A 23,758-nucleotide genomic window follows, 5' to 3' on the forward strand; every position below is an offset into this window, starting at 1 on the left:
TATGTAGTCTAGCTTCTTTAAAAAAAAGTTAATGACCAAAATTATTCTGTTGATAACGAAAACACACAGTTTTATTACAACTATTTGTGTTTGTATTTTGCATTAGTAAAGGATATAGGATTGAGAAGAAAGCTAGACTAATTAAGTCTGCAGTTTTAAAGTTAAACTTTGTTTTGTTTAGTGACACCAGTGAGCATATTGATTTATTAATCATCAGGCGGCTATTGAATGTCAAACATTTGGTAATTTTAAATGATAATCTTCAGAGGAATCCCTCTACACTTTTCCAAGAGATTGTGTACATGCTCTTTCCTACAAAACAGCACATACCACAACCTTTACTTGTCGGGAACTGGTTGGGACAGGAAAAAACTCGCCCACCGAAGGGATTTGATCCTTCAAGCTAGACTTTACTGGCCTCATATGCCAGTGCTGGGTCTAGCTTCAGAGTGAGTGTACAGCTTAAATACTGGCCTTGATTATGTCATGTGTAACACTTAAGACTGGTAGGTACTGGGTTCGTATCCCAGTACTGGCTCCTATTGACAATGAAATTTAATGGTTCAATGCATGAACAAATCTCCCGGGTTTTTTAAGGCTACTACACTGACTTCTGTCTCAGTAAACAACTCACTAATGATTAACCCACAGACCTGGTAAGATAAATTCATATAGCTGATGTGTGTGCCCAGAAAGGCATGCTTGAACTATAAATGGATATAAGCATAAAACCAAAGCTTAAATAAAATGCACAACTTTTAAGGACACTAGACTGATTTAAATGTCTCACTAAGAACTAACCATCAACCCACCATATGAGACAGTTATATGCCCAGGTCAGAGTGCTTGTACCTTAATGCGATACAACTAAATTTGTGTAACCATCAACCCACTGTCTAGGACTGACAACCCATATAGTAGAGTTATGTACCCAGGACAGTATGCTTAAACCGTAATGGGATAGAACTAACCATCAACCCACTGTCTAGGACAGACAGCCAAGATATTAGAGTTATGTACCCAGGATGGAGTGCTTGAACCTTGATGGGATACATTAACTCACTGTCTAGGACAGATGGCCCAGATATTAGAGTTATGTACCCAGGATGGAGTGCTTGAACCTTAATGGGATACATTAACCCACTGTCTAGGACAGACAGCCCAGCTATTAGAGTTATGTACCCAGGATGGAGTACTTGAACCTTGATGGGATACATTAACCCACTGTCTAGGACAGATGGCCCAGATATTAGTTATGTACCCAGGATGGAGTGCTTGAACCTTAATGAGATACATTAACCCACTGTCTAGGAAAGATGGCCCAGATATTAGAGGTGTGTGCCCAGGATGGAGTGCTTGAACCTTAATGGGATACATTAACCCACTGTCTAGGACAGACAGCCCAGATATTAGAGTTATGTACCCAGGATGGAGTGCTTGAACCGTGATGGGATACATTAACCCACTGTCTAGGACAGATGGCCCAGATATTAGAGTTATGTACCCAGGATGGAGTGCTTGAACCTTAATGGGATACATTAACCCACTGTCTAGGACAGATGGCCCAGATATTAGAGGTGTGTACCAACATCAGCTGGATTGGCCATTAACTGGATATAAAGTTTGTTTTGTTTAACGACACCACTAGATTAATTAATCATCAGCTGTTGGATGTTGAACATTTGGTAATTTTGACACGTAGTCATCAGAGAAAACCTGCTACATTTTTCCTAATGCAGCAAAGGATCTTTTATATGCACTTTCCCACAGACAGGAAAGCACATACCACAGCCTTTAACCAGTTGGAACAAGAAAAACCAATCATTTGAATGGATCCACCGAGGTGGTTCGATCCTGCGATGCAAGCACCTCAATCTGACTGTGCTAAATCCTGCCCCTTAATTAGATTATAGGCATGAAAATAAAATAAGTAAAAAAGCACCTGCAATCATATACAGTTAGATGATAGATAAATTAATTATTTTTCTTTTTTTGTTTTCCTCCATGGGAACAGCCATTTTTGCAGATAGATTAACCCAGCTTGGGTTGTTAATATGAGATAACTGGAAAACATTGATTCTGTAATAATAAATGACCGGAGAAGTCTGGATTTTTATTATTATTGAGAATCAATTCACCCTCGTTATTTATCCATGACATAATTATAGTAAACGTTGGCGGCATCGGCTCAGATCTGTCTGACACTGACAATTGTGGAGCTGCATTTCTCTTGCAGGAATGGAAGTGTAATGTATTCAATATTAGTAACATTAAAACTGAATGGAAGCCAATTTTATTGACATCAGAGTAAAGTGAGGTGTGTGTATGAAAGATGATTTATAATGGTTATTCATGTGTGTAGCACACTAAAGACACTGTCTGTATTGTCATGAAATACTATACGTGTTCAGTAGACACTTCAGTGTTAAGTAGATATACTTCAAAGAGTGTTGCAAAGTATTCTTTAAAAAATTGAATAAATGAATGAATGAATGAATGTTTAATGACACTCAGCATGAAAATGCACTGTAAACCGGATTAACCCAAATTGTGTTTACCTACAAATAATTTCGAACATACAAAACAATTTATATTTCCTTTCTAAGACTACATGTCAGAATTAGTAAATGTTTGACATCTAATTGCGGATGATTCATAAACCAGTATGCTCTAGTGGTGTCATTAAATAAACAAAACAAACTTTATTCACAGTTCAGTGCCCTGTGTTGGTTGAAACCCTTTGGAAACATCTTAAATTCAATCATGATAATGGTAGACTATGTTACAATGGACTTTTAGTCTACCGGAAGCAATGATTATTGCCTAAAAATCTGGAGGTCTGTACGTGTTACTAAATTGTTTTCCCATTTTGCATGACATGTTATTTTTGCTTGCTGTGACAGTTTTACCGAAGCCAGACCCTCCGGTTGTGGGTAAAGTGACGCACCACACAGTTGAACTCTACTGGGAGGAGACGTACAAGGAAGCAGTGTCACACGCCAATGGGAAGTTCTCCAGATTACGAACCTGTGTACAAGAACTCGATTCGTCTAACACATGGGGAAACATATATGTGTAAGTTGTCTTAAATTGATTAACTCCCTTTATGAAGTTTGTAGGGGGAAAACATGTTTTGTTGAATACATATAGAGAGAAAAACCATGTGGGCTGAATTTACGAAGCCTGTTTTTATTGGATGTAGGTGTTTAAACATTGTACATGTATGTCAGTACACGTGTGTATTACATAAACAAACTAAATTGGTAAATTCGGCCCTATATGTTGAAGTTTTTTAAAATTGATTTATTATACTTGATCTACCAAGTACATGTGTAACAGCTAACAATTTCATCGCCGACGACACCAAAGAATGGGACAACGACTCGCTGTAAGGGGTTGAGGGGTTCTTTATTCTGGTAGTGGCTCAAGTTACAACAAAATATCAAATCATTGAAAAACAAATAAAAACACCCTGAAAGGATCAAATACAACATTGTCAATATCACTTCATGACATGACCTAATTCATAAAAATACATTACTCCACATACTAATTGTTACGCAGAACAATATTACATTCAGTACGTTAATGTACTATTTCATTTCCACTTACACCTTTACAGACAGCTACAGTCATCAATAAACATCTAGATTTTATCTAATCCTAGTACACATTGAAATACACATGTAGTACATATCTATAACAGTATACAAAATGTCCATGTATACAACATTACATAAATACAACTCATCCGTTCAAGAAACCAGGTGAACGATACATGTAACTTGAAACCATCAACCCACGAACTCCTTAAATAAAATACACATGTATAAAATATAATTAACTGACTAAATATACCACTTTAAATCAATATTCAGAAAGGCATTAACAATATAAATACACAAACATTAATTTTATCATTGCACCGCTAACTTGATACCCTCACACCTATAAACACTAGTTGAGCACAGAATGAAATAAATCTTTTCCTGTCAAAACTAGTACCAACTAATGTATTATAAACTACAACAAGCGTAAAAATTAGCGAATGATACATTCATACCTCCACAACTACAACAAATTACTCTGTACGTATTATCAAGAATTACCTATGTAATTCTTTCCTGTACAGCTTAATAAACTTACAATATGTCTTTGTGTAACTATACAAATTATGTACATATAACTATGAGAAATAAAATGTTTCAACACTAACCTCTCCGACAATTCCGTCCACAACCCCACAACCACGCCGAATTATGCTAGACTGAAATGACAGCGAAACCAAACCACGTGCTGTTTAGCCCAAGTTGCACGTGCAACCACTGTTCAGAATTTATAATGCTTGGCAGACAACTAGTACATATAATGTCTTTTAACAAACATATTTAACAAAACTAGATACATTAAAAATAAAACCTCCTGCTACACATGTTTATGTGAAATTTTGATTCATCTAATACATGTGTGGGTTTCTGTGTTTGTTAATGATCTTTAGTTGTATTTATTGTTTATCACATACATACAAATGTTAAATTTAATGTTTATCACAGACTTTACGTTATTTAAAATGTACAAGACTTTATTTCAGAGGCTATGCGAAGCGCCACGTTGTTACTGGCCTGCAGCCAACATCACAGTACACATACCGCATCCGGTTCCAGACCAAAGATGTGTCTGGAGAGTGGAGTGCTCATGTCGTCGTCTCCACCACAAGTGAGAAACATGCACAATATATTTAATACATACAGCCAAAATATGCATACATATACCATATACCAGGGGTTGAAGCTAACGGAAATTCCTGCCGGATATTCGGTCCGGCTAGTTACAAGTTCAGCTGGCCTGAATGAAAACATGATGGACCAAACATTCTTTTTTTTCTTTTTTTTATCCCACTGCCCACTTTCTTTTCTCTCTTTTGAATTCCATATCATTTCTTCCCAATCTGGTAACTCCTATCTTTTAACTTGGTTCTCTGTCCACCTCCACATCCCAATCTTTGTCTTTCCAACTACGACAGGCGCTCAGAGAAAGATTATTCTAATAAATGTTGTTGTCTTATAATCATTTACCGTCATTTATGGTAAAATCGGCTCTACAAATATTTTGATGTAAATATATATCTTGAATGAATGAATGTTTAACGACACCCCAGCACGAAAAATATATCGGAAATTGGGTGTCAAACTATGGTAATGCAAACAAATAAAGTGATGATCAACATCAATATAAAAATTCAAGATTTAAATAAAAACAGTGTAAAGAACTGTGCAAAAATACAAATATCACAGATAGATACTGACTTTTACTAAAAATTTCAATTTGTGCTGTATTGTCCATTCTCAAAGAGAATGTTACACCCCTGCACCACGGTGAGGTTACAGCACGCGCAGGGGAAATATATATCTTATTCAAACCAATGTTTGAGTATAAATGTAAATTAATTGTCGGTCCGATGGGACGACAGACAAATAAACTCCCAGCCCTTGGTGATGTTTACCAACAAAAAGCGATCGGGGTGGCAGTATTTCAGCCCCCTGTAAAATATACATTTATATACAGATTTTATTGGGGCTTTGTTTCTATTTGTTGGGTTTTGTGGGGGGTGGTAGTGGTGGAGGTTTATGGTGCCATAACCCTATCCAGTTCTATGTTAAAAGAAGATAGTTTTTACAAGTTAGTCAACTGACAGTACTTACTCAAGTGCGCACATCTATATTAAGCAGCGACATGTCTTAAAAGACCATCTTTTGATACCCCCTTCGGTGTCAGCTAAATGGGTCAACAAAACTAAATTTGTAACTGTAAAACCACCAATCTAAATAGGCAAACACATTAGGGCCATCTGCTAATTTTATATTTAAAATAATGAGTAATAATATTCATGTGACTGTAAAACCGTTAATCTAAATAGGCGAAAAACATTAGGGCCATCTGCTAATTTTATATTTAAAATAATGAGTAATAATATTCATGTGACTGTAAAACCGTTAATCTAAATAGGCAAACATGTTAGGTCCATCTGCTAATTTTATATTTTGAAATAACGAGTAATAATATTCATGTACATTGTGTTAGCCTGGTATTTCAGAACCACCGGTCACAGCCGAGGATTTACACAGAGCCATCATACGCAAAGATACTGCTGAAATAGAGAGATTGTTGGACACAGGGTATGTATGAACTGTTGTCTGTGTCTTTGTATGACTCCTTTCTCCAGTTCATGCAGGATTTCAGCTGAGAAAAAAAAAGTAAATGTAAGATGGAAGTTGGTAATAATATATTTCATAATAAATTTGCCAAACAGCCATAATATTTGCTAAGCATTTTTATTGTGGAATTAAAAAAAAAAAAAAATCCGTAATATTATTAATTATTTTTGTCATGTGTTTGAGGAAGGGCGAGGGGGAGAGAGAAAAGTGGGAGATGGGGAAGGGAGAGACAACAGAGGTAGAGAGAGAAGGGGATGGAGTGATCCAAGTTCATAAATAATTTTAATTCCAGTCCTTAAACCTTCTGAGTCCCTGAGCCCTCTGTACTATGATTCGATGAATTTACAAGGTGTGATGGATTTTTATCTTTCTTTTACACAGGGATGTCAGCATAGATGTTGCAGATAAATATGGCTTCAGTCCTCTGATGCAGGCCTCACAAAAAGGAGCCGCAGAGTAAGAATTTGTTGACATCTTCTTCATGTTCTTTCTCCTGTCTCAAGGTGCTCTCTCTCTCTCTCTCTCTCTCTCTCTCTCTCTCTCTCTCTCTCTCTCTCTCTCTCTCTCTCTCTCTCTCTCTCTCTCTCTCTCTCTCTCTCTCTTTTTGTCAAGTAGCCATCATTTACAATGTGCCAAGGTGTCGTTACACAATAACATTTGTTTCCTTATTTTTTTTTTACAATAAATATTTGCCATCTGATTCCTCAATTCCAAAGTCACAATTGTGTTTGTTAATAATATATGAGATACATGCAAGCAGAGTAACAAAGGCCCCAATATAATTTGGCTTCTTTGGTGCTTTGTGTTTGGAGTTGTGTAATATTTTAACAGACTTGAATGTTTGCATCTAATGTGATAGCCATAGGTATAACATTATTATGTGAGGGAATTTATCCTTAATTTTTGTCTTTAATATAAATAAATATAATGGAGAATCCAATGAGAGATACACAATAGTAACCAAAGATCACATTGATTTATTAATCATCAGCTGTTAAACGTGATAATTCTGACATATAATCTTAAAGGAAACAAGATACATTTTCCATTAGCAGCAAGGGATCCTATTTGGCACTTTCCCATAGACAGGATACCACATACCACAGTCTTTGATATACCAGTTGTGAGCATTAGGTTCATGTAACAGCAGACACAAATCTCAAAAGAATACAATATACATGTATCTAAAACAATTCATAGACATGGATGAGGGATGAGGGACTGCTACCCACACCATCCTCATTATACCTAATGATTGCACAGTAGTAATAAAAAAAGGAAACCCCTGAAAACATAGGGCCGATTTCATATGTCTGGGTTACCCCGGTATTGGTGGGTTTTGGAAACATATGTTTACTGTGCATTTCACATGTCTGGTCTTCAATAACCCTAATTTAACATGGGTTACAATTGTATTGCTTGTTTAAACCTGCCCTTGAGGTGTTTTTTCGCTGGGTTTACTCAACCAACTTTTCTTCATAGATAATTTCGCCAGCAAAATCGTGTTTTACATCAGTATCACAGAGCCATGAAATGTGAATGTATTTTTAGAGACCATTTTAACCTAGCCCGAGTACTCTGACTGTAAGAGAGCTAGACGGACATTTGGACATAAACACGCTCTCATTACAGTCAGAGATCAACCTATGTCTTTTTTTGGCAATTCCTGACTACCAAACGGTAGGCAACGAGTCCCGCTCTAATACCACAACAATCCTATGTTTGACGTCAAATACCTTTACATCAATCATTTTCGAGTTAAGTGATACAAAAAAATCCACATATTAATCACTAATACACTTACTACAGAAAGAAACCCGACAGCACCCACATTCAGCTACGCTTCGTGACACACCGTCGCAACAATTGCAAAGCTCGGCGATCTATTTCGAGACTGGGCGATTCCGCCTTGTGCAGCAGTTACAGGGGTCATCTCATAAGAGGAGGCAGTACGTAGCACATACTTTTGCCGTATCCTGTCGATAACACCCCAAATGTATCCTTCAAATTCAAAATGGAATCAATAATGTGTAATTGTTTTGGTTTAATGACGTAATGAAATCCAAATTCATCCAAAACGGCATTAGCCAACTCTTCCATGTTGTAACTTCGCTTGATATGAGACTGCCCCTGTAACTGCTGCACAAGGCGGAATCGCCCAGTCTCGAAATAGATCGCCGAGCTTTGCAATTGTTGCGACGGAGTGTCACGAAGCGTAGCTGAATGTGGGTGCTGTCGGGTTTCTTTCTGTAGTAAGTGTATTAGTGATTAATATGTGGATTTTTTTGTATCACTTAACTCGAAAATGATTGATGTAAAGGTATTTGACGTCAAACATAGGATTGTTGTGGTATTAGAGCGGGACTCGTTGCCTACCGTTTGGTAGTCAGGAATTGCCAAAAAAAGACATAGGTTGGTCTCTGACTGTAATGAGAGCGTGTTTATGTCCAAACGTCCGTCTAGCTCTCTTACAGTCAGAGTACTCGGGCTAATTTTAACCCACTACAGTAGCAGATAAAGGGTGGGAATCATGGGGTTCGACCTCCCCTTTTAGATAACATGCCCTTTTGTATTTTTGTAAAAAAAAATAGCATGACTGTATATAGAGAATAATACACGAGAGGCTGTTAGATACCATTTATCTTACAACAAGTTGTTTTAAAATGTATCTAACGAGCAAAAGCGAGTTGGATACATTTTTAATCAACAAGTTGTAAGATAAATGGTATCTAATGGACACGAATGTATTATTAAATATTTTTCATATCCTCAAAAATCCAGTTTTAAGCAAATTTTAACATCTTTTTCTACTAAAAGTTATTTACAGCCCTTCCGCTTATAGCTAAGTAATGCATCACAGACAAATGATTGTCAGTTTAACTATACATCACAGTGTAATCGATTTTGACTGTGCTGTTTTTCCATTGGATGAATGGCATTGGTGACCTGGTCATCACCTAGAAGCAGCCAGTCGTATGTCTTGAAATTGTTAGCACACGTACATGTTAACAAGTATCCTCGTTTAATTGAAAACCGTACGACTAAGAGGAAATGGCTGGTGCGCATGCTCAGTCATGTCAGGCTATCAATTTAACGACATTAATGTTTACCGTGGTCAATTTAGAAATAAAATGTATAAAAAGGTAAGTACATACTCGCATGTAATCTCTGTTCCATCAAGAATTGCACCAGGTGGTAAGAAAACGTCATTTTAAAAGCATTATCGAAAACCGTACTATGACGTTATCAACATAATGGCAACAACATAAAATTGGCTTTTCTCCCGAAAACAGTAACATGACAGTCACTTGACCTAAAAACAGTTACCTGGAAATGATCCATCATTACTCATTTGGCAGTGCTAGCAGACGTGTTTGGTTGTGTGGATTCCGTCGTGAACCTGTTGCTGTTTAGGGATGCATTTGCATTGCATTCATTAAGATTCCAGGGTGCAAATTAACTGTAATAATACATTTCACTGTGCATAAAACTTATTCTTACCTTTTCCCCCCGAATTTTTAAGGAAATTTGTTTTAAGTGTACTTCCTTAACAAGAAGTTGTTGTCATATCAACGATCGAACATGCGCAGACATTACAAAATACCCGGAGGTAAAATGATACAGTTTTCAATTTCATACGGTTTTCGACAATTGGCGATATGTGTTATCAAAAATAGCAAATGATGTTCTGTATACATTTTACATGGATTATAACTAATATTGTGAGTAGAATGATGGAAATACACAGTGAAATGTTTTCAGGCCAGCTTATTTTGGCCAAACATCTCCATCATTTTTGCCCAAATATGAAGCTGTTAGTGGGGAGGAGATAGCTGACCCCTCATCTTGTACACGAATGCTAATAATATACCGGTAACATTTTTCAACTAGTGTTAAAGTGTAAGCTATCCCTCGCTTATGTCCCTTTCCAGATCTGTAGGTCACCCATGCAGAAAGCGTGGGTTTTTTAACACGGGTAAAACACACACATGTGAAATGCACCACGGGTGCAGATCTTGGTAAAGTTTTTCAGCGTTTTACATAAACCAGTGTTAAATCTAGATTTTTATATAACCTGGTATTACGAAACCCAGACATGAAATCGGCCCATAGATATTCTTTTTCACAAGTGTTGTAAGTGCCTCATATTTTATTCATGTTTACATTATTACTGTTAGACAAAAGTATTGAATTAGTTTCCTTGTCATTGTTTCAGCATTGTTAAACTTTTAGTGAGTTATGGAGCAGATGTTCATCTAAAGAATGAAGCCGGAAAAACCTGGTGAGTTTGAACTGAACTAACTCTAACACTGTGTACCACACTTTGGTGAAGTTGTTGAAAATAAAGGCAGTATCTTAAAGTTACACTGCTATATATATATATTTTTTTTTTTTACAAATTTTATTAATCAATCTCACATATGATCTTTGCATATTAAATAATTCAGGAATGTTGAGTTCCTGGTTCATGAAATCATATAAAATAGGCTATGAGAATCGACCAAATCTGGCAGGTTCACTGTCCACAGCTAGATAGGGCTGTCACAGACAGATGATTTGCACAAAGACAGCAACATTGCACTGGAATAATGTTATGAAGTTATTGCCTCGACTTAATTGATGGTCCTCTTGAAGATTCTCCAGTAAGAACAAATGTTATGAAGTCATTGCCTCGACTTAATTGATGGTCCTCTTAAAGATTCTCCAGTAAGAACAAATGTTATGAAGTCATTGCCTCGACTTAATTGATGGTCCTCTTAAAGATTCTCCAGTAAGAACAAATGTTATGAAGTCATTGCCTCGACTTAATTGATGGTCCTCTTAAAGATTCTCCAGTAAGAACAAATGTCGGCTAGTATAAACTTAATTATTTGGTTGTAATTTGGGTTGTAACTAGTGTAATGATATTATTTGTTTAGTGAATAGTAGCAACAAGGAAAGAGAACACTGTCTGGAAAAATTAATAATGGCCTCGTGTATGTTTCATTGTCCGGCTCTTCTTGAAACCTGCAAATACAGCACAGTGGCAGCAGTAAACCCTGGTAATTAAGCCCAGCATAGCCCCAAGACAACACAATGTCACAAAATGAAGGTAATCCGGCAGACGAAACAGCTACCGCTATCCAAACCTTCCTGTGCCAAAACCATTTGACGGCGCTCTGGCAAACTAAGAATGCAGTTTGTAATATTTGCAATAAGAGGGGCCACTATAAAGTTGTCTGCAGAAGTGGTAGGAAATCCATTAATCAGCTGGACCAAAAACCACTTGTGCCACTCCTCAACACCACAGAACTGCATAAAATGACACCTTGCATACAATGTTTCCGACTTCGCATAATGCGATTTAACCCCAAGATCATTCATGTTCCAGGGAAGAACCAAATCGCAGCAGATGCACTGTCACGCGCTACAGTTGGTGATCTCCACTAAACGGATGTCAGCTTCATTAACGAAACGGCAGCATACACTAAACAAATCATCAAAGTCCTACCAGAATCAGACAAAAAGATTGTGGAAATTAGAGATGCACATATGATATTGAAATTACAAAAATCAGAGGCTTGCATGACACAATTTTTATTCCTAATATATGATATTAACGATACCGAAAATCACTCTGGTAATAACCTCCATTTATTTTATGGGTAATGCATATCTGAAACAATTTCCCCATCTTCATCTAAACAGTTTGCCAGTGACACAGATATTTTAAGATATATATTCTGTCTTCAGGTATGTGTATGTGTGGTACGATGTCGGTAGTTTGTGGTTGACTTTGTGTTTCAGTTTGATGCTGGCGTGTTTTGCGGGTCAGCTCGAAGTGGTGAAGCTGCTGCGTGAGGCCGGCGCCAGCTACACGGACTGCGACCGCGGTGGATCATCGGCGCTGCACTGGGCGGCCGACGGGGGAAACGTGAAACTCATAGAGTGGATGGTCAAGGATGGCGCAGACGTCAACTTGAAGGATCACCATTCAGGCTGGACGCCGCTATTACGCTGTGGTCAGTCCCTAGTGTTATACAGTACACCCTTACGCTGTGGTCAGTCCCTAGTGTTATGCAGTACACTCTTACGCTGTGGTCAGTCCCTAGTGTTATGCAGTACATTCTTACGCTGTGGTCAGTCCCTAGTGTTATACATTACACTCTTACGCTGTGGTCTGTCCCTTGTTGTATACAGTACACTTGTGTTATACAGTACACTCATGTTATACAGTACACTATTGTTATACAGTACACTATTGTTATACAGTACACTCGTGTTATAAAGTACGCTCCTGCTATACAGTATGCTTATGTTATACAGTACACTCATGTTATACAGTACACTTGTGTTATACAGTACACTCGTGTTATACAGTACACTCGTGTTATACAGTATGCTCATGTTATACAGTACACATGTTATACAGTACACTCTTATGCTGTGGTCAGACCCTAGTGTTATATAGTACACTCTTACGCTGTGGTCAGTCCCTAGTGTTATACAGTACACGTGTGTTATACAGTACACTTGTGTTATACAGTACACTTGTGTTATACAGTACATTCATGTTAAACAATACACTCTTGTTATACAGTACACTCTTGTTATACATTACTCATGTTATACAGTACACTTGTGCAATACAGTACACTCGTGCTATACAGTATACTCGTGTTATACAGTACGCTCGTGTCATACAGTATGCTCGTGTCATACAGTACGCTCGTGTCATACAGTACGCTCGTGTCATACAGTACGCTTGTGCGATACAGTACGCTCGTGCGATACAGTACGCTCGTGCTATACAGTACGCTCGTGTTATACAATATGCTCGTGCTATACAGTACACTCGGTTACAGTACGCTTGTGTCATACAGTAGGCTCGTGTCATACAGTACACTCGTGTTATACAGTACACTCGTGTTATACAGTACGCTCGTGTCATACAGTACGCTAGTGTCATACAGTAGGCTCGTGTCATACAGTACACTCATGTTATACAGTATGCTCCAGTACACTCGTGTTATACAGTACACTCGTGTTATACAGTACACTCGTGTTCTACAGTACACTCGTGTTCTACAGTACACTCATGTTGTACAGTATAGATATACACAGTGAAGTCAACTAACAGCCCATAAATGGTTTATTATTATAGCATCATGTACATCTCAAAACAGTGATTGATTCTTTTTCTTGCCCATTTAATTACTGTAAAAAAAAACCCATTAATTTTGTAAGTTACGGTTTGTTTATTCTCTAACAATTCAAACAGTTCACCTATAAACTCATTTAATCATACACAGAAAAATATAGTCCACATGATGCAATGACATACAAATGTAACTACTTCAGCATAAATATAAAATTAAAAATATTAAGATGTTTAAATAGTTTTAAAACAATGATCCAACGTGAAAGTGCAACTTGGGAAATAAGTAATTCAACAGAATTCTGAGAGAGATGATTTATGACGTCAATCGTTGTAAAGCATGCGTTATGGCGTCAAGCATATGTAGAAATCATCGAGCCCTGGGGGCTAATGTCTGGACAGATTTATTTAGCACAGTGCAAAAGCTGACTCATTCCGTCTAGTGGGCAAGAATTTTTGCAGTCTTTTTACCTATATATAAATAATACATCAGATAAAACAATAAGGTCAGTCTTTCAGTTCCTGAAAACCTAACTTTTTTTTTCTTTTTGCTTAATACACATTTTTTTTTCATTCACTGACAAATATTCTCATTCACAGCATCTGTTGGTGGAAGCAGGGATGTGGCCTTGACCTTGCTAATGAATGGTGCTGATATTAACGCGAAGGATAACGATGGGAAGACATGTTTAATGATCGCAATAATCAACGGACACCAGGCGCTGGTGGAGCTGCTACTGGCGCGGCGAGCGGATGTATACATTGAGAATCAGGTACGAGTCTTGCAACACACAGCCCCGGTCTTGGGCCTCTGTGAACATTGGCGTAATCCATTTGTGGGTTATGCACAAATAAATTCACGTAATCCATTTGGTTTTACGTCACCTACCATGACCATGATAATGAGGTTCTAAAATTAATTCATGAAAAAAATTGTTTATCAGGGGTGGGAATTCTCCTCGGATCAGCTGTTTTCCTCTCATGGAACATTGCGTTTCCTCGCACTTTAATCGTCCTTACCTCCAAAATGTGTCAGATAGCACAGATTTTAACCTAGGATTTCAAACATTTCTGGGGCCCTTCTAGATTTCCTCTTTTTTACAGTTCACCAATGTTCATGAACAACCAGGTTAGCGCAAGTGACGGGTGAAGAAAACTATCGTTCTCGCGATTTTCAGAGTCCTGTGATCTGTGTGTTTGTCAGTCAGTCAGGCATTCAACAGATTATACTGAGTAGCAGTATTAAGCAAGCAAGAAAACCGTCTCCAAGTAGGCCTAAACCAGATAATGTCAGAACCTTTTCTTACATATATCATGTATCATGTGTTAAATAAAATAACACTACAAATTAACACGATATGTTTTATTAGAGCACACCCTGGATCAAAAATACCTGTAGCCAAAACATTAGCCATATGGGATTTTTATTAGCCATAATGAAAATATTTTAGCCAAAATTGTTTTGTGCAGTATTGAGTATTTATATATTAATATGGAAATGCATCTTTTTCAGCTAATTATGTACAAAGTGGAATACATCTGAATAACAAAACCGTATTACCTGATCAAAATCAATAACAGCAATGGGGGTAGGGGCAGTTAATATATTACTTTGATTTTTTGCAATCGGTGGGGGGGGGGGGGGGGGGATATGCAGAGTTGGAACCCAGTGGCCCCGGCCTGCAACCACCCACCCCAACTTGTAAGGCCTGTAACATTAAATCAACATTCAGAAATATCGGGGTGGGTGGATGTTTATAGAGGGTGGTGTTTTTTCTTTTATTTCTGCTTTTTTTTCAAAATACAAATTTGAGAGCCAATACTCTTTCTTCTTTTTTTTCTTCTTTTTTAAAATAGAGCTCATTATTTCTTTAAAACAGAACAGCTTTTTTTTTTTTTAAAGTAACCCATCAATTCTCCACCACAACAGTTTTGTAATTTGTGCCATGCTGTTACTGTTGTTGCTTTTCAAATCATGTTAAATGCTTGTTGTTGACTTCACATTACAACTACTTCAAATACATCAGTTGTTTTTGATTAAAAATATAATTAATTGAAATGTGCAGTCTTTTTAAAATCCAGCTAACTTTTGTGATGTCACATCACAGTCTACAAATTTATATAATATTTTATACAAATGTCATGATTATTGTAAACTAATTGTATTCAGTGTACATTTAACCACAATTTGTATAAATACCGAATGTTCATTTCCTGCGAATAGGAATTAAATAAACAAAACAGCAATTAAGTATTCATTGATGCAAACAACTATTGTTTTATTTACAAATTACATCAAGATTTACTTGCGTGCAATTGTATTGTATAAGTCCACAACGATGTCTCTTGACACGTGCCGTAGTCTCAGCCGACTGTCAAGCATGACCTATATGCACACTGAGAGCAGTCAACAAACATTTTCCTAACGTTCGCGAACTATCTGATTGGTTCCCTATGTGGACATTGGGTTTAATGTGAAATGCATCAACCCATCTAGTGGACGTTTTTGTTTTCTGGCTGAACTCGGCCAAGGATAGCCTTCTTCTTATTTTTTTCGGCCCTGAACTAGCATGTGTATTGAAACTGACATGCATTGTCGGTTCGTTTTTATTAGTTTGGTTCAGACTTTACAAAGGTAAAATAACAAGCTACAGATCTTTCAGACTTTGCTTTCATACATGTTGCCGTTAAAATTAATAACCGTGATTATTAAAATAAGCAAACATTATTATGCTGTACTCTGAATGACACCGTTTCTCATTACCAGTCGCGAGATCACTATTACGCTAATTGAATATTTGGTATTATTATTATATTTCAGGTGTTGGATAGATATGTAACCGTTTGTTCACATTAGAAGATAGAAAATGGCCTAGCCAAAATTTTAGCCCCTTACAAATTTGATTAGCTATTTTTTGGCAACAGTGGCTAATTTGGCTACAGACAGCACAAACCCTGTTTTTTTATAAGGCAGGATTTAATAAAAACGGTTGTCTAATGACCACAGACTTAAAAATAGAGTTAGTTGACCGTATTAAGCATAATCACCTGATAGAAATATCTTCATAGCTGTCTTTCATGGGATAGCCCCGTCTAATATACTTAAGGATGAGAAAAAAATTGGAGGCAACTGAAGTACAGATTTTAAAAATGAAGTTGTGACAGGTGGGTAATAACATGTCAGGGTTAGCTTTGGCACTCAGCAAGTTCACCAATTGAACATTTGCAAAACAATTGGTGAATTTTATGTTCATTTGGTGAATAAATGTCATGTAATAATTGTTCTTTTATTAAAAAATAACTTGTTTTTTGTAGTTATTGAATTTTAAAAAAATGATTTGACGAAAATGTTCACCCAGAGCTACATGTTGACTGTTGTCTTGTTTCCTGTCCATAAAACCTACCCAGTCATGATTTAAAAATCAATATGTCCGCCGTGACGTAATGATTTATGAGTATTGACACCTGCCTCTTTCAGTCGACCTTGGTCAGGATGTGGTGCCAGTGACTGCAGTTAAGAGAGTTAATTGAATTTGGTTATTGATTGGTGATCGCTGTCAGCTGATAGATTTATTGATTGTTGGAGGCAGACGAAACTAGGACACCCTATAAAAACAAAACAATAAATTGTTCACTTTATCCTAACCTATACTTTTAGCAGCAAGGCATTTAATAGGAATTCTTTTTATTATTATTTTTATATTGCATTAAACAGAGAGGTGAAGAAAAAAACAAAAACATGAAGGATCAAAAGAAAATTGAGTTATAATTACGTTATAGTGAAGATTGCTGTTTTTCTAACAAGTTGGTCGGGTTACAGTGAATTATTTGGTGAGTTTTATGGTGGGCAAGATGTAGCTGAGTCAGTAGAGAGCCCACCTGAGAAGCTTGGGCTGAAGGATTTCATATTTTCTCCCTCCCGTGCACACCGGGTGTAGCGATGACGTCACATGGGACGGAGTGATATCTTCTCCCTCCCCGTGCACACCGGGTGTAGCGATGACGTCACATGGGACGGAGTGATATCTTCTCCCTCCCCGTGCACACCGGGTGTAGCGATGACGTCACATGGGACGGAGTGATATCTTCTCCCTCCCGTGCACACCGGGTGTAGCGATGACGTCACATGGGACGGAGTGATATCTTCTCCCTCCCGTGCACACCGGGTGTAGCGATGACGTCACATGGGACTGAGTGATATCTTCTCCCTCCCGTGCACACCGGGTGTAGCGATGACGTCACATGGGACTGAGTGATATCTTCTCCCTCCCGTGCACACCGGGTGTAGCGATGACGTCACATGGGACGGAGTGATATCTTCTCCCTCCCGTGCACACCGGGTGTAGCGATGACGTCACATGGGACGGAGTGATATCTACACCCTCCCGTGCACACCGGGTGTAGCGATGACGTCACATGGGACGGAGTGATATCTTCTCCCTCCCGTGCACACCGGGTGTAGCGATGACGTCACATGGGACGGAGTGATATCTTCTCCCTCCCGTGCACACCGGGTGTAGCGATGACGTCACATGGGACGGAGTGATATCTTCACCCTCCCGTGCACACCGGGTGTAGCGATGACGTCACATGGGACGGAGTGATATCTTCACCCTCCCGTGCACACCGGGTGTAGCGATGACGTCACATGGGACGGAGTGATATCTTCTCCCTCCCGTGCACACCGGGTGTAGCGATGACGTCACATGGGACGGAGTGATATCTTCACCCTCCCGTGCACACCGGGTGTAGCGATGACGTCACATGGGACGGAGTGATATCTTCTCCCTCCCGTGCACACCGGGTGTAGCGATGACGTCACATGGGACGGAGTGATATCTTCTCCCTCCCGTGCACACCGGGTGTAGCGATGACGTCACATGGGACGGAGTGATATCTTCTCCCTCCCGTGCACACCGGGTGTAGCGATGACGTCACATGGGACGGAGTGATATCTTCTCCCTCCCGTGCACACCGGGTGTAGCGATGACGTCACATGGGACGGAGTGATATCTTCACCCTCCCGTGCACACCGGGTGTAGCGATGACGTCACATGGGACGGAGTGATATCTTCTCCCTCCCGTGCACACCGGGTGTAGCGATGACGTCACATGGGACGGAGTGATATCTTCTCCCTCCCGTGCACACCGGGTGTAGCGATGACGTCACATGGGACGGAGTGATATTTTTTCCCACCCACCCCTACAGTGGACCCATTATCTGATTTGGTTTTTCCTGTCCTAGCCAGAGCCCTACAACTGGTTTATCAAAGGTTGTGATATGTGCTGTTCTGCCTGGAAAAATGCATAAAAAAGATCCCTTGCCGCTTAAGGAAAAATGTAGCATGTTTCCTCTGTCAAAATTATTATTAGCCAATAGTAATTAAAATCCCAGTACATGTAATTATATTTGTTTTGCAGTTTGGGAAAACAGCTATTGAAATGGCAAAGTCAACAGAAAAAAGAGTAAGTTGATGATTAAAGACTACAATAATTAGATCTTGTTTGCATGTTAGTAGCTGGTACTATAATCAGGAAGGGCATTTTAGGTTTTTCATGCGGGATGAAAATGCTTTCGTTTTGCTAGAATCCTTCATGTTTTCGACAAAGATGACTTTCAGATGTATCAATGCAGGATGTAACTCAATGGTAGAGCACCCCAGGTGCAGTGGGTTTAAGGATCGATGCCCCATGGTGGACACATCCCAACTAGTGCCCCACAGTTTGTATATTGAAGACCATGATACATACTGTAGTATGTGTCTCCAGGAATGTGAACATAAAAGATCCCTAACAGGTTTTTATAAGGAAGTGGTATGTGCCTGTTGAAAAGTGCAGATAAAAAATCCCTCTAAGTTTCCTCGAAGACAATTTGTCAGAATGACCAAACGTTTCATATCCAGTAGCCAATGATTTTATAAATCAATGTGCTTTAGTGGCGTCATTAAGCAGAGCACACTGCTTTAGTTTAGGATTATTATTGAAAATTATCAGACCATGTCGCTGGTAAAATGATAGTATTGGTTTTTAGCATTTTTACATTTAGATTGCCCAGTGGTTTGTTAATGTTTCTCTAGTCCCTTTCAAATAATTAAAAAAAATAATGCACCTTTTGTATTAAAAAAAAGTGACCATAGCTAGACTTTACCTTCTGCCATCAACAGCAATTATCGTTATTGAGATATAAATTGCCATTGGCTGGGAGCATTACCGACAGCACTTTTGTGCCTGTTGATAAAAAGTACTGCTGTCGGTAAAGCTCCTCATTGATGGAAAATTGTATACACTTGGTATACAGTCTCTGCCAGCATTTAATGTTTGTACAATTCAAATAGGTGTACATACAGAAAAATAACTTTACAGTCATGTTTATTTGCTGCAAAAGTCATGTTTAAAACAATTGCCATAGGGTAGGATCAGAATTGCCATTTGAGACCCCGTTTCACCCATGACAATTTTTTTTTTTTTTAATACTTAGTCACAGACCCTTGTTTAAAAATGAACTGTTGAGTTTGGTTAATCTACAAACCTGTAATACATTAGGATAAAGTTACAGTAAAGGTGAACAAGAGTCTGTGTCCTTAAAACAGATATTTAGCAGATGCAGACTGTATGTTTTTAAAGATAAACAAAACATGCATTTTGTGGTATTACAAACACAAAGAATGACCAGAAACACTTCAGATGTATGGAAATGGATAATCCAAATAATAAAATCTAAGTAATGTCTCATTTCACTTATCAAAAATGGCTCCAATAGTAAACAATATGTGGTAGTGTTTAAAAATTAGGATCTGTCACTCCAAATTGGAACCTTGCATCAAATTTTTTTTTTTTGTTTTTAAACAGTAGCCTATTACATTATCACCCTTGAATATTCTTCTTCGTCTTCTACTTTCAGAATATTATCCAAACACTGGAGACGCACCTGGCCAAAATCGGAAATTTAAAAGCTTGAAAGGGAAACTAATCAAGGGCAGATATGTGGCAAGCAAGAATTGTGTCCCCTTGCTAACTTTGAATGATATTACTGTGTCTGCATGGTGTACATGTGACACACACCTAGGCCGAATGTTGAAGCTAGGACGGTGCAATTGTTAGTTCTAAAATATCGTTGAAATACTTTTACTACAGATGTATCTCTGTCGACCTCCCACATTCACGGGCGACGACGAGGACAAACAAAATATGTCAATTTATTTAGAATTTTCTTTTTATCGTCAAGTTGTTGTTTTTTAAAATTAAAACTATTGTCTTTTAAATTTCCTTTTGTTTTTAATTGAAACATTTCAGCAGTAGTTTTCACCTTTAAATGTGGTGATTTTTTGTTTAGTTTTTGCAAACAAGTCTTTTTAAATTTTAAATTGTTGCATTTGTTTTCCATCTGAACACAGCCAAGTACTAGATATGTTGTATTTTAAAAGTTAAATAATATTGTGTGTTAGCTGGAAGAAAATATCAGACATAGACCACACTACCTTTTAAGTGGCACAAAATGGTTTAAACAATATTTATTCCCAATTATAATGCTGGTTGGGGATTGGCCAACAGGCAAAATGCCTATATCAAGGCCTCTTCCTACAATTTGAAAATGTAATTCAGGTTTACACAAGATGACAGACCAATGGTAAATTCAATGATTCCAAATCTTAAAGGCATATTCCCAAGGACAAGTTAACAAATCTGTTCGCAACCTCAAGTCAAAGAAGGATTATAAATAAAAGTACCCTATATTACTACTGAGATGGAAGTAAAGGTGAGTTATTTCTATAGTCACGTGACAACCCCCGCTCTAATATGCCTTTAAGAGTTGCACAAAATACAAGCAAAACTGTCTGAAACATTAACTTGTTTAGTATTCTAAATACTTGTAATACAGAGACAAATAATAATAATAATAATAATAAATTCTTTTTTTAGTGAGGGTAACTCGGTTAGCAAAAGCTAATCTTCCTTGAGGCCCTCGGATACAAACACAACAGAATTACAATAAATACATTTTTCAATACAAAGTCTTTTTAAATTTTGAATTGTAGCATTTGTTTACAAAGACATTTTTCATTAAGTTATCACAAGCATTATATTATTGATAATAATGAGATGTTTGCCAGTTTGGTGAAGTCGCAGTACTGCCGTGTCCGTATTGAACTACTGTACAGGACTGTGCTCTATGCTTGCTATCAGTTAACTTGTCTTGATATCACTTGGGCTCATCATACACAGAACCTGCAGTGGCTGCTGGGTAATCATCCTCCATTAAGGTGAAACTCTGGTGTTATGTTACCTTACAATCCCAACCTCCTCCCAGTGCCACACTCACTCTTAAGTACTCTCAAGTCTAAATATAAAGTTACATAAAAATAAAAAGTTTAAATATTTGTGTCTGTTTGTCTCTCTTCTTCCTTTTTTGCTGGGGTGTTAAGACATTCATTTAGTTAACATGCATGACAATCTGCGGATTTGAAAGACATTTAGGTCGTTTCTGTGAATCGTCCAATCTGAGGAGGGTTTTTTGGGGGGTGTAAGTACCTTTATTTTGTCACTCAGATGGTCTAAATACATTTTTCTCAATATTTCTAATCTGCTTTCGTGCTGTGTTGGGTTACTTCACGCTTTAGACCTTCCCCCTCACACCCTTTGGCTGTGTACTGTCTGCTTTGAGCACAGTTCGCAAAGCTTTCAGCTGATTTCATCAAGTGTCATTGTCATGCCTGAGTTAATCACTCTCATCAATTCATCATACATATTCCTTTGTTGGACACCCTATAGCCTTTCTCTCTCACACTGAGAAAGAAAAGGAAAGGAATATTAGTTTAATTACATCCTAGCATATTATAAGCTATGCTTATTTAGTGTCTAGAATGCAGTTATTTTGACATTTGATGAAGATCAAGGTAATAGTTACTCCTACCAATAAACCAGCAAGGCTTTTTTTATATATGCACTTTTTCATAGGAAGGACAGTGCATACCACAGCCTTTGATCTACCAGTGCACTGGTGGGGATGGGTAATTGGTCTTACAGCCCATCATACTTAAGTCATAGATGAGTGCTCTACCTCTGGCTTCGTCATCAAGTCCTCGGGTCAAAGGCTGCTAGGTCGTGGCTTCACATCCCAGGACCTGTTCCTGCTCACATCCCAGGACCTGTTCCTGCTCACATGGAGCACAGCTAGGAAACCACATAAACATTCCTGTTAGCTACCCACTAACCATTACTACAGACCACCAGATTCAGTATTTGCAAAACTGGGAGGGGGGAAAAGTTAAGCCTATACCAAATTTTATTTTTGCAAACTTTCTACAAATGGTAAATCAGAAATATAGAAATGCATAACTGATGTACAATGAAACAATCATTTGTGGAAATTGTGTAGGTCTGCACTACAGTGAGACCGGTCTAAATTGGAATCCTGTCAATACCAGCTAGGTTGGATGGTGCTGAATTTTCTAAATTATGAAATGTGACCCTCTGAATGCCGGATCTTGTGTAAATCAGATAAATATTAGGTCCCCAGCGTGATCCAGTTTAGACACGTTTCAATCTATATGTATTATATGAACTAAAATACACCACTCAGACTACCAGGTGTAGGCTTACCAATAATCAGTAATCAAGTGTAGGCTTACCGGTAATCAGTGTAGGCTTATCGGTAATCAAGTTTAGGCTTACCGGTAATCAAGTGTAGGCTTACCGGTAATCGGTGTAGGTGTACTGGTAATCGGTGTACGCTTATCGGTAATCAAGTTTAGGCTTACCAGTAATCAAATACAAGCACAGAAATAAATTAAATCAAATCAATATATTAATGATACATGAAATACTCGCACAAATCAAAAAGTAATTATTGCACTTTATTGACAAAATATAGCATGAGTATTGGTCTGACAGTAAAATAACAATCAAAACATTTTCAGTAAAGATGTACATCCCAAGCTCCAACCGGTTCATCACTTTTATGATAATTCTTGAGGTTTATTCAAAGATGTATTTCAGTATAAAATATGTTAAAATACAAATAAAACCAACATGCAAATATTTCTGGAGACATATTCTAGAGCGTTATGAACACAAAACTTTGTTTTCATATCATTTCAATTTGTAAATACACTTTTGTTACAATGTTTGGATTGGTCCAAATAATATTGTGTGACTTAAAAAAACAGACGTTCACGACAGCATGAATCTCAATTTTGCACTACAAAATAGATCATTGAGCTATTTTCTTTATTTGTGATTAATAAAATGATTGTTTATACGTTAGTCGTTAATGTTGAATTAGTAAATTTTATTTGCTGTTTAAAATTGTTTGTATTAATTAATGTTTGAAAGAATGTGAGAATTCCCCCAATTCGGATACTGACGGGAAAAAGCCAAACAGCTGAATGGGGATTCCTTTATTATT

The 23,758-nt window shown here is 37.8% G+C and overlaps 1 protein-coding gene across 2 annotated transcripts in view; it reads left to right on the forward strand.

Moving 5' to 3' along the window:
* Positions 1-23,611, forward strand: part of LOC121382674 (fibronectin type 3 and ankyrin repeat domains 1 protein-like) — a 43,334-nt gene extending 19,723 nt beyond the window's left edge. For both annotated transcript variants that reach the window (XM_041512207.1, XM_041512208.1), the window contains exons 2-10: positions 2,904-3,075; positions 4,592-4,716; positions 6,095-6,176; positions 6,597-6,671; positions 10,432-10,497; positions 12,003-12,217; positions 13,954-14,126; positions 18,775-18,819; positions 20,255-23,611. In XM_041512207.1, the coding sequence (XP_041368141.1) occupies positions 2,904-3,075; positions 4,592-4,716; positions 6,095-6,176; positions 6,597-6,671; positions 10,432-10,497; positions 12,003-12,217; positions 13,954-14,126; positions 18,775-18,819; positions 20,255-20,311 (1,010 nt within the window). In that variant the 3' untranslated portion in view covers positions 20,312-23,611. The remainder of the gene's footprint in view (positions 1-2,903; positions 3,076-4,591; positions 4,717-6,094; positions 6,177-6,596; positions 6,672-10,431; positions 10,498-12,002; positions 12,218-13,953; positions 14,127-18,774; positions 18,820-20,254) is intronic.
* The last annotated feature ends 147 nt before the right edge of the window (positions 23,612-23,758 follow it).

Source organism: Gigantopelta aegis, chromosome 10, assembly GCF_016097555.1.
Source record: "Gigantopelta aegis isolate Gae_Host chromosome 10, Gae_host_genome, whole genome shotgun sequence".
In the NCBI taxonomy this organism is placed as follows: Eukaryota; Metazoa; Mollusca; class Gastropoda; order Neomphalida; family Peltospiridae; genus Gigantopelta; species Gigantopelta aegis.